General features: G+C 45.4%; 1 protein-coding gene across 5 annotated transcripts in view; it reads left to right on the forward strand.

The window, feature by feature from the left end:
• The window catches only part of Xrcc5 (X-ray repair complementing defective repair in Chinese hamster cells 5), an 87,537-nt gene that overhangs the window by 34,588 nt on the left and 41,226 nt on the right, over positions 1–11,723 (forward strand). For all 5 annotated transcript variants that reach the window (XM_006495892.2, XM_006495893.4, NM_001357519.1 and 2 more), the window contains exons 13-14: positions 1,005–1,138; positions 4,224–4,420. In XM_006495892.2, the coding sequence (XP_006495955.1) occupies positions 1,005–1,138; positions 4,224–4,420 (331 nt within the window). The remainder of the gene's footprint in view (positions 1–1,004; positions 1,139–4,223; positions 4,421–11,723) is intronic.

Below are 11,723 nucleotides of genomic sequence, written 5' to 3' on the forward strand. Positions count from 1 at the left end.
TATTTTTCTGGAACATACTCTTGCTTTTGTTATCATATTCCATGGCTAAATGTTTGCTGAATGGTAGAACTGGAAAAGAATCAAGAGGGCAGTTACTCTCTGTTTTGTTTTCTTCTTTTCAAACCAGGGTTTGCTATGTAGCCCTGGCTGCCCTGGAACTCACTATGTAGACCTCGTGGCCCATGAAGTTTTAGAGATCTGCTTGCCTCTGCTTGCTGAGTTCTGAGATTAAAGGTGTATGCTGCTATGCCTGGTTAATCAACTTCTATTTTTTTTTTTTTGAGATTTATATTTCTTTTGATGTATGAGTGTTTTGCTTGCATGTATGTCTGTATATCATCATGCATGCCTAGTGCACTCATAGGGCAGAAAATGGTGTTGGATTGACCAGGACTGGGGTTACAGCTGATTGTGGATGCTGGGAATCAAATCCTGGTCCTTTAGAAGAGCAGTCAGTGCTCTTCACTTCTGTGCCATCTCTTCAGCCCCCAGGCAAAATCCTCCTCTCCCTCTTCTTCCTCCTCTCCCTCTTCTTCCTCTTCTTTCTCCTTTCCCTCCTCTCCTTCCTCTTCCTCTTCCTTCTGTACTTCCTCCTCTTCCTCCTCCTCCTCCTTCTTTGTTTTGTGCTTACATTTAACCTAGGGGATAGTTTTTTGTTTTTGTTTGCTTTGTTTTTTAAGACAGGGTTTCTCCATATAGCCTTGGTTGTTCCTGGAACTCACTCTATTTATCAGGCTGGCTTCAAACTCCTAGAGTTCTGCCTGCTTCTGCTTTCTAAGTGCTGAGATTAAAGGCATGTGCCAGCACTTCCCAGCCTCAACTAGTCTTAATAGCAAAATCAAGGGTCAGGCCAAGTACTTACACAGCTAGGGAATACTTTGGCAGAGCAGGCGCTGTACAACCTGCCAGTGTTACTGCATTCAGAAGTGGAAAGCAGTTCATCTTGATAGAGAATAATAGAAATAATCTATTTTTTCCCTTTGCTTTGCTATCATTGTCTTAAGAGGCCCAGCTGAGCGCTATTGATGATCTGATTGATTCCATGAGCTTGGTAAAGAAAAACGAGGAAGAAGACATTGTTGAAGATTTGTTTCCAACCTCCAAAATTCCAAATCCTGAATTTCAGCGATTGTACCAGGTGAGAAAGGAAAGGTCAGCCCATTATGTTTTTCTTTTCTTTTCCCCTTCTTTACTCCCTCTCCCCTTCCTTCCTTTTTTTCTTTTTGAGATGGGGTCTCACTATTTAGCTGTTGCTGGTCTGGAGCTCAATAAGTAGACCAGACTGGTTTTGAACTCACAGATCTGCCTGCCTCTGCCTCCCGAGTGCTGGAACAGATACAGAGCCATAGGTCAACTGCTGTATGGAAACACGGTGGAAACAAGGAGAGGAGATCTTTGGAAGTGGATTTTATGGAACCCTCCTCTGAGGTAGAAACCTTGGACGGAGATCTAAAAGAAATATGCTTGACAGGAGACGGGCATGATGCAAAGCCACATGGTTAGCCAGTTCCATTTGTCTGGAGAGAATTCAGAGGAAGAGTCTGGAAACCACTTCAACATCTGCGTGTAGACAGGATTTTCCCAACAGGACTCTAGCTAGGCATCCAGGAAATAAGGCCAACAATTGACAAATGGAACCTCACGAAATTAAAAAGCTTTGCACACAAAAGGAATCAGTTAATGGAGTGAAGCAGCGTCGTCAGCTGGTCTTCACAGAGATCAATAGCTAGAACGGACGAGAACCCACTGACACGGCCTGAGGAAGCTCAAGCGGGAGTCGGGTGATTAAGGGTGAGCAAAGCAGGAGGTGAAGTAAACGAACACGGAAAAGAAGCAAGTGTACTGTGGAGAAGACGAACTGTTGGTGCGCTGAGGGGATGCTGGAGCGAGGAGCACGTGGTGTGGAGTTTGCAGGATACTGACTCCTAGGCGATTCTCTGTTGAGCCTCACAATCTTTTGTTTTTTTTTGGATACAGACCTCTAGATAGCATTTTCTTTATTGTATGAAAACAGTTCATGGGATAGAATAATATGCTTTGTGATATGAAATAGTTTGAAATTGCAAGAACTACTTAGCTCCTTTTTTTTTTCTTTCAGAATTACCAATCTCTGAGTTGTTTAAACATGGGAGTAGGGCTGGGCATGGCTTAGTGACAGAACATGTGCCTGGCCTGTGCAACACCCTGGGTTCAATCCACGGCAATAATAAACAAAACAGGCCACTTAGAGCTTTCTTCGCGGGAGGGACACCTCAATGGGCTGTGTCATTTCATTGTTTCTTAAGGGCATCTCGGTGCTTACCTGGCTCTATTGTCAGAGCAGTGGCTCTCCACCTGTGAGTCTCGACCCCATTGGTTCTGTTAACCCTTTCCCAGGGTCACATACCGGATATCCTGCATCTCAGATATTTACATTATGATTCATAACAGTAGCATAATTAGTTATGAAGTATCAGGTCAGAACAACATGAGGGTTGATCAGGAAGGCTGAGACCCTCTGTTAGAGTGCTGCCTTTTTGTTAAATACAAGTGTTGCCAAGGCCTGACTTAGACTGATGCAGACAGATGACTGAGTGGCAGTAGCCTGATCCGCTCACTTGGACAGTGGACAACCTGCCTCTCCCTTGGTCCTCTCCCCACTCTTGGTGCTTCTTTCTGGCATCCCTGTCAACAGTGAGTGTCCTAGAGAAGAGCATTTAGTCTCCCAGTCAATATCATCAGATACTTACTATATGCCAGGCATATTTTCTGTGCTTACAATTCAGCAGTACACAAGAGAAGATACCTGTTTCCAAGGGGAAGGGAGAATACATAAGTGAACTAAGCAATTGATGAGACAATTGTAAGTAAATGCTTGAAAAACACAAAATTGGGAAACGTTAGAATATGACTAGACAACAGCTTGCAAGCGAAGAGGCTGCTTCGTACACAGTGTCGGGGAAAGGCTTTCTGAGAGGTTAATATTGAGCAGAGACCAACATGATAGAAAGGGGCTAACTCCATTAGAGCCGGGACAGGCAGAGGACACAGGAGTGTTACCCAAGGCCCCAGAGGCAGGAGTGACCCCAGAAGAGCTCATCTTTATTTGGCTGTGAGTGAGGAGGCAGGTGGCAGTGCCATGATCCATCGGGGAGTGGGGCCTTGTCTTACAGGGCTTCCTGGGTTGTGTAAGGAACTGGGAAGAGTTACTTTTGTGTCTCCAAAGCACTTGAAGGAAACAAGGGAGGGAAGAATTCCCTCCACTCAGTTTCAGGGGTTCTCACAGCTGGAAAGGCAGGACAGAGAAGCTCAATCATAGTACACGGCAGAGGGCGGCTGTTCACATTGTGGTGGGCCTGGAAGCAGCACTCTAGAAACGGGCTTTGGGTAACCTTCAAAGAGCCACCTCCAGTCACCGGCTGTCACCAACTTTACCCCCCCCCCCCCCCCAGCTCCTGAAGGTCTCACAGCCTCCCCAAAGCACATTCATAAGCTGGGGAATAAACATTTAGAACATGAGATTGTTTTCAGATGACTTCAGGTTCAGTGTAGTGTCAACAGAGGCTGAGGTGGCCAGTTAGAAGGTGACTAGGCCAGGGCTGCTGGGCCAGGGCAAGAGTGGTCTGTCTGTCTGTCTGTCTGTCTGTCTCTCTCTCTCTCTCTCTTTCTCTCTCCCCATTTGTCATGTCCTCTCTCTCTCATTCTCTCTTTACATGGGTCTCAGTCTGTTTCAGTGGGGATGCTGGGCATGTGGAGACAGGGTCACGCGCTGCCCTCCCTGGTCGCAGCTTGTAGCAGCTGGGTATTGTCATGTTTTTGTCCTGGGGCTCAGAGTGGGCAGCTCTCCTTAGGCCTCCATCTCACCCATCACACAGGGACTCCTAAAGCCACATGATAGAGAACATGCCTGCGATGAAGGGAACGAAAAGACGTACTGTGAAGAACCTGTAATCTTGGAGAGTTGGCGAGTTACGGCTTAGGAGCCTTGTGTGGTCCCTGAGTAGTTTATAAGACGAGGGCTCCTCTAGGAGGTTTACAGAAGGGTTTGCTTCTGTGCTCGAGTCTGTTTTTATAGCTGGTTTTAGATGTGACCAATGTCCTCTGAGCCATCCCATTTTTCTCTGCTGTTTGGCATGAGTCTCCTAGCCCTTCCAGTTAGAGATGGAGGCTTCCTGACTGGAAAACAGAAAGCTATATTTGATGTCAGCCTCAGCGTTTTTAACACCTTTGTTCTTTGCCTACAGTGTCTGCTGCATAGAGCCTTACATCTCCAGGAGCGGCTGCCCCCGATTCAGCAGCACATTTTGAATATGCTGGATCCCCCCACTGAGATGAAAGCAAAATGTGAGAGTCCACTCTCTAAAGTAAAGACCCTTTTCCCTCTCACAGAAGTCATCAAGAAAAAGAACCAAGTGACTGCTCAGGACGTTTTCCAAGACAAGTAAGTACCTGATGAGGTCACCTTGGGGTCTGTAGCAATGCGGAGGGATAGGGGATGGGCGGGGTGGGGGCCGGAACAGCAGTGAGTCTGGAATTACTGGAGTTATGGTGCTGCCCAGGGTTACAGAGGGCAATAGAGCAGCTTCTAAATCCTTGTGTAGAAATATGAAACTCTCACACCTGTCCATCAGAGTCATAGTCTAGCCTTGATGTTCATCTGGGCTCAGTCTTCTGGTTTGGATTGGCTTTTGTATCAACCATAAAGTTTTTGTGAGTTATACATAGGAAGGCTAAGCAACATGAGTGAATACTTGAGGCTGAGTTTCCTTCTTTTAAAACAGTTCTTATTATAGTTTTCTCTCTCTCTCTCTTTCTCTCTCTCTGTCTTTGTGTGTATGTGTGCATGTGCTCATGAGCACACACACATGTGTATGTGTAAGTCAGAGAACAACTTGGATGTTGGTTCTAGGGTCAAATTCAAGCTGTCAGGCTTGGCAGCAGGTTGTCCTGCTGGTCTTGAGTTGCCCCTTTCCTAAAGTACAGAGCTGGGGGTGGGAAGGGCAGGCTGGATGTCACGAGGCTTCTGTGGGGTGTCAGCTTGTGTGTGTGTCTTGGGTGGGGGCGGTTAAGTGTCGGTGAGGTCTTCGGTGGAGACCCACAGCCACCATGGCCCTTTAGCTGTTCTGTCAGTGGGTCACTGACGTGCTTGACCCATGACATTTGGGAGGCCTTTACAGGTTAAGGAGTGGAATGTGTTTCCTATGGTGTATGAGCTAAGCTTGCAGAGGGCTAAGAAAGTGTTTTCTTCTTCACAGCTTGTTCAGAATCTATATTAATCTCCATATAAATAAAAAACTAGAAGAAAATATCCATTGTACAGAATCCTTTGGGTATGTGGCATTGACGTTCCAGAATTCATTCAGCTGGTTATTGGTGATTTTTTTCTTAAGCCAAAATAATGTGTTTCTTTCTGCTGCATTTTGAGCTTTGGCATCAGACCATGACCCTCTCCCCCTCCTCCCCATTTTCTTTGGTTTCCTTTCTACAGCTGTATCTTCATTGACAAAGTAAGGCTTATTATTTATAAGTACCCAGTGGGAAAGGATGAGTAATTTCCAGAAACTTTCATTGGTTTCTATAAATCAATGTTTAGTGAATTATTGTACAAGTTGAATAGAAAGCCTTGCATTTTTCATAGCTTCCCAGAGGTAAATACCCCAACCTTTGTGAGATTTTGAAGGAAAAAAAGAAAAAACAGACTAAACTGGATTGATCCTGTTCCATGTACTCCCATCGCACCCTGGAGAGCTTTACTGCCCTTTTTATTCTATCCTGCTTTCTTCTACACAGGAAGCCTGTCCCCCAAATTCCACCCCACCTCCATCTTTCTCCTCCTGTTTGCCACTGGATCCAATTGCGAGCCACTCAATGAAGTCTGTGTCTCTCTTCCTGTGGCACCTTGCTCTGGTCTCCCTGCAACCACGCAGCTATTCTCTCCCCATATTAAACTCCAGTTCAGTTTGTGATCTTGATTACCTTCTGGTACTGTGGGAAAGAAATAGACCGTTTTCTCCTCTTCCTTTGATTAAAATGTAAATGAGCTGGTTAAGAGATAAACCACAGAGTCCCCCAGGGCAGTTACCCTGTGATCTGATCCCTGCAGTGATTATACCTTCAGCTTCGGTCCTATCACTCATCACTGGGGAAGCCTGGGTGTGCTCGATTTCTTGTTCTTTGCACCTGTGAAACTATTGACACGAAGGCGATCTGCCTGGGGCCTGGGAATTAGCTCAGGAGTACACTCTTACCCACATTCCTTTTCTCCACCTTTTATTATCAGAAGTCTTAGTTTTTAAGAACTGTAGAAATGATGGATTTAGCACATATTTACCTAGCACCTCTTCTATTCAGGGATGACTCTGTCTCCTTGACATGGATCATAAAGCCCTCCATTTTAATGGAAAGCCTCCAGTTAGCTTCAAAGGTTATGCTAAGGGGGAAAACAGATCGCCAATACTGAGATGTGTTTTTGTATTTATTGATCACCCTTGAATCCAGTTTACTGATTTCCAGAAGACAGGAAAAGAGCTAAGATTTGGGAGTGACAATTATCTGCTGAGGAAGTTTCATAGTAAAAAGCAAGATGTCACTTGATAGGATTTTGGTTGAATAATTTTATCTTTCTGATAATTTCTTCCTCTAAATACAGCCATGGGCAGGCAAGATGGTTCAATGGGTAAAGAAAGATTCCTGCCTTGCAAGCCTGGCTACCTGAAAGTGGGTGGAGAAGTGGTCCTCTGACCTCCCCATGATCATATGACTGCATACGCCCCTCCACAACAGTAACTGAAGAAAGTTAGAACCAGTTTCATTTTCAAGAGATATCATGGCTACAAATCCATCTTCAACATGTTGGATACCTAATACATGTAGTGGTAATGTCTTCATTTCCAAAGGGAAAGAGCTCTCCTGGCGCCTGCATGGAGTCCCACGATATACTGCATGTGTTGCCTACATTGTCTGAAAGCATTGCTTCCCTTGATGTTGGCATAGACCTTGGAGTGAAAGTATCATCTCTAGGTCAGGTGGTGCAGGAGGCTTGGGGCATCTGATGTCCAGCTCTGCATGTATGACACACGCGTGTCCTTGCTTTCTTTTGCACTTTGTATAGCTCGTCTAAAGTCTGCTCCTTTTTCCAAGTTTCCTAAAACTTCTCTCGGCGTTTACTCTCAGCACCTGCTACTCTACTACAGCTCCATCTGACTAATGTTCAGGACTTGACTCTAGAGTCAGCCAGTGAGAGTTAACTCCCGTGCTCTGTGGGCTGTAGGTAGAAGGTGCTTATCCTCTGTTTCCTCATGAGTGAGATGGGGATGGCAGGAGTACCTGTCTCAGGGGTGTCACGAGGACTATTGGATAACTCATGCTGCTTACCTAGAACCCAACACAGTGTCGTCATATCGTATCACATCATATCATATGATAGCATATCAAGTCATATCCTAAGAACAGCATTTGTCAGTCAACAGTCTTCTAACACTCCTCATCAGGTCCCTAGCATGTCATCAAGGGCAGCAGAGGCAATGATGTTCCTGATGATTTCATAGAGAAGCTAGTCGTCGTCAGTTGGTCCTTCCAGTGGATGGACCCTCTCATGTCTGAACATCCTGCTTTGCAGTCACCTTTATTTCCTTCTCTCCAGCACAGCGGACACAGGACACCTCATCCTTCATCCCTTCACCATCGCTGTGGCCTGAGCTCCCATCTGTTGTCTTCTCTGCTACCCTGGTCCACTAATGTCTTCTTTCCACTGTCCCCCCACCCTCTTCATGTTAACAGCTTTTTCATCTAAAACAAAACAATCCCTCCAGGCTCCTCCTCCAGATTGCTGCCTGTTATTAATTACTAATCTAACCACTGTCTTTCCTTTGAAGGCTAGGCCTATTGGAAGAGTAGCCTACATTGCTGCTTTTCTTGGTGTATCCTCCTTGGCTGCCTCTTTGAAGATCCAAACTACAGAATCGCTTAAGTTGCCTTCAGCCTTGCTCTCTCTCTTTTGTTTTTGTTTTTTTTGTTGTTGTTGTTTTTTTGTTTTTGTTTTTTTGTTGTTTTTTTTTTTGAGACAGGGTTTCTCTGTGTAGCCCTGGCTGTCCTGGAACTCACTTTGTAGACCAGGCTGGCCTCGAACTCAGAAATCCGCCTGCCTCTGCCTCCCGAGTGCTGGGATTAAAGGTGTGCGTCACCACTGTCCGGCTTTGCTCTCCTTTTCTCCAGAGACTTTTCTCTTCCCTGCATTTCACACTGTCAATTATTCTTCTGTCTTGAAGCTTTGTATCTCCCCTAACTTAAGCTTCCAGATTTTTTCCTTGTCTTTGAAAACTCCCTGCCAGACTCCTGTGATGTTTCCTTTCCCTGCCCACCTTATCTTATAGGTGTTGTGTATAGCGCTTGTCTTCAGGACAGCTGTATGAACACACTATGATGCTGAAATGCCTTCCTTGCATATCTGCTTGGATGCTCTGGCCATCCTATGAAGTAGATTGCTTTGTTGATGTTCTCTCAAGTCTGACAAGACTGAGGACTGGAGAAAAGGAACAACTTGCCTGAGATCTTAACAAGTGTTAGAGGAAGAATTTAATAAATGTGTGCAGTCTGACTCCAAAGCTCAGACACTCAGCCAGAATACCATTTACCCTTACAGTACAAGCCCCAGTGACATTTTATGTACGGGGCTTCAAAAGCCACACAGTCTGTCTGCGTCCTATCCGTGGGTGGCTCAGGTGCCTGCATTTATCTGAAATTCAGTGTATACAGAAATGGCTTCATTGTCTGTCTCTGAGCACTCTGCTCTCCAACGCCTCTCCTCTTCCTATTTGAGAGAATGGCAGGTTTTGAGAGAATTTGAGGTTTTGGGTTCAGCCCTTTCTTCCACTTGCCATGTCTGGCTGGTTTACCAAGTTGTATTAAATTTACCCCAAATCTGCTCCTTTCAGTTCAGGTTAATGTAGTGGCTAATGGCATTGATTTTTGGAGACAAATAGATTTGAATCTAAATCCAGGCATTTCCCTTTACTGGCAGTTGAAGTTGGCAGGCTGGGCTGGGCCGTGTAAAATGGATACCTACATTTGATGACCTTTCATTTGCTCATCTATAGAAGACAATGGCAGAAGAGACTTGTGAGGGCTGTTGCATAGTTTAGCTGAGATAATTTAGCCGTGCTTGGCTTACTTAGTGCCTGGCCCTTTAGCTCTTAATAGCATTTCCCACCAGCATTGCTTATGCATGCTTTGTGCCTCCTGTTTCAGCCTGCCTTACTGAGACAGTCTGTGGCTAATTTTCTTCTTCCTGGTTTCAATCCTTTCCAAACGCTCGGCTCCCTCAGCAGCAAGTTTTGTGTTTCTTTTTCCCTTTTCAGCATTTCCTGGTTGATGTTGTGGAAAATACAGAGGAAGAGGTGCATAGAGTGAGGTGTTTAGAAATATCTCCAAATGTCTGAGTCTTCTAGTGAACTGCGATCCAGGGTCCTTCATGCTCAGAAGCTGTCTGAACCCTGCTCATTTGAGTTGTTGTTGTTGTTAAATGAAATATTAATTTATGTGTATGGGTATTTTGCTTTCATGTATGTACGCCACACACATGCAATGCCCATAGAGGCCAAAAGAAGGTGTCGATTCCTCAGAACTGGAGTTACAGATGGTTGTGAGCCACTGTGTGGGTGCTGGGAATTGAACCTGGGTCCTCTGAAAGAGCAGTCAGTGCTCTTCACTGCTGAACCCTCTCTCCAACCCACTTTGAGATCTTGTGGAAACTTCATTACATAGGCAAGATTGATTACATCAGTCGCCATTGGTGAGCAGGTTAACCTTTGGCCTCACCCCTCCTGGGGGGGGGGGGGTAGACTAGCATCTCTGCTTCCTAAGCCTGCCTTAGGCTTTTTAGTGGTGCCTCCTGATTCCCTTTCCCTACGCTACTCAGAGGCTGCCAGCCAGTGACACTGAGTTTCTAAAACCTTTATTATGTTCTGTGTGTATGTGTGTGTGAATATGCACTGTGGCACACATAGGGGGTCCAAGGACAACCTGTGGGAGTTGATTCTCTCCTAGGCCCTGGAGATGAAACTCAGGTTGTCAGGTGAGGTGGCAGGTGCCTTTGTCCCCTGAGCAATCTCCCTAGCCTAAGTGATTTGTGAGTATGCATGTGTGTGTGTGTGTGTTTAAAAAGTAGGGTCACATCACTGCTATTTAAAGTTCTTTAATGCCATGATTCTTAATTCCCCCAACCCCTTGTCTGGGATGGACTCATTCAGTATAAACACTAAGAGCCTCTCTCCAGATCAGTACCCTTACACTCCACATTTTGGATGTGATTTCAGGGGTTCCGATTCCTCAGACTGCAGACCAGCCTTGCTTTCAGTGCCCCCTCTGCTTGCCACCTAAGATGATGGGACCAGTACTCAAACAAAAAAGCCAGCAGCCAGACAGAAGTCTAAGCACTCCCCCTGTCTTGACAAAACCATCTGCCGTCCCTATGTTCATAATCTCTAGCCCCAACTCTTGCTACTTTTCAGCTAATGTAGCCACTTGCTGGTTGTGGCATGGTGCTTAGTTTTCGCTTCATTTTAAAGGTGCCCTCTTCTATGGACTCAGTGTCTGAAGGTGGGGATTTGAGCAGAAAGCCAACACATTTTGAAATATAGAATTGAAAATCTTTAATAGAGGGAATGGCGCCTGGCACACACAAGATTCTGAGTGTGATCCCGGCACCACCTCCAAGGTGAAGTGACTCATTAGCTCCAATTAGTCATACCACGATACTGGTTACTTATTTTAAACCATCATGTCATTTTTTGACATATTTAATTTTAGTTTGTAAATTAAAATAGATTATTTCTTGGTGTGTATGCATGTGTGTGCATATGTGTTTATGCTTGTATATGTATGCACATGTATGTGTAGAGGCCAGAGGGAGAACTTTTTCTGGTGACATCCTTGTTTAAAAAAATTTTTTTCATGAGCTAGGATCTCTCACTGGCCTGAAACTCACCACATAGGCTAGGCTAGCCAGGTCCAAGGAACCACCTATCTCTGCCTCCCAAACACTAGGGCTGCAGCACACCACCATCTCACCCTGCCCCCATAATACACATCCCCGCCCCCCCCGCCCCCCCCCCCCCACACTCACTCTCACACACTCGCTCTGTCTCACCCTGCCATGGGTTCTGGAAATTAAACTCAGGTCCTTCTGCTTGCAAGACAAGGCACTTTACTGACTGAGCCATCTCTCCAGCCCTAGCTAGACCTTAGTTAGAAATTTCTTAGTTACTAATTTCAGTTGTTTTTTTGTTTGTTTTATTTTGTTTATGTTTTGTTTTGTTTTCAAGGCATTTATTGTAGAAAGGCAGAGAGAGGGAGAAGAGTAGAGAAGTAGAGACTGGCTATGGCCACGTGGAGGGGGAGGGGAAGGGAAGGTAGAGAGAGGGGAAGCAAGAGGGCAAGAGAATAAGAGAGCAAGAGTTCCTCCTTTCTCCCCCCCCCCCCAGTTGTTTCTTGATGGCTGCTCTTGGCCTACTATTTCTCTGGGAGAAAATTCTTCCTATCTTTGTGTTTCACTGTGAGAGAGATGATAGGCAGCGTCTTTGGGTTGAATTTCCAGTTCTCCTTTAATTATGTTAGCATCCCCATGTCTCTGAAGCCAATATGTTAGGAAAGTCAGCCTGTTACTTGAGGCAAGATATGGCCTTTCTCGGAGCCATCTTTTTCTTGATGCTGGTGAACATTGTTAGTGCTGTGCTCAAATAAAATCA

This window comes from Mus musculus, chromosome 1 (assembly GCF_000001635.26).
Source record: "Mus musculus strain C57BL/6J chromosome 1, GRCm38.p6 C57BL/6J".
Taxonomy (NCBI): Eukaryota; Metazoa; Chordata; class Mammalia; order Rodentia; family Muridae; genus Mus; species Mus musculus.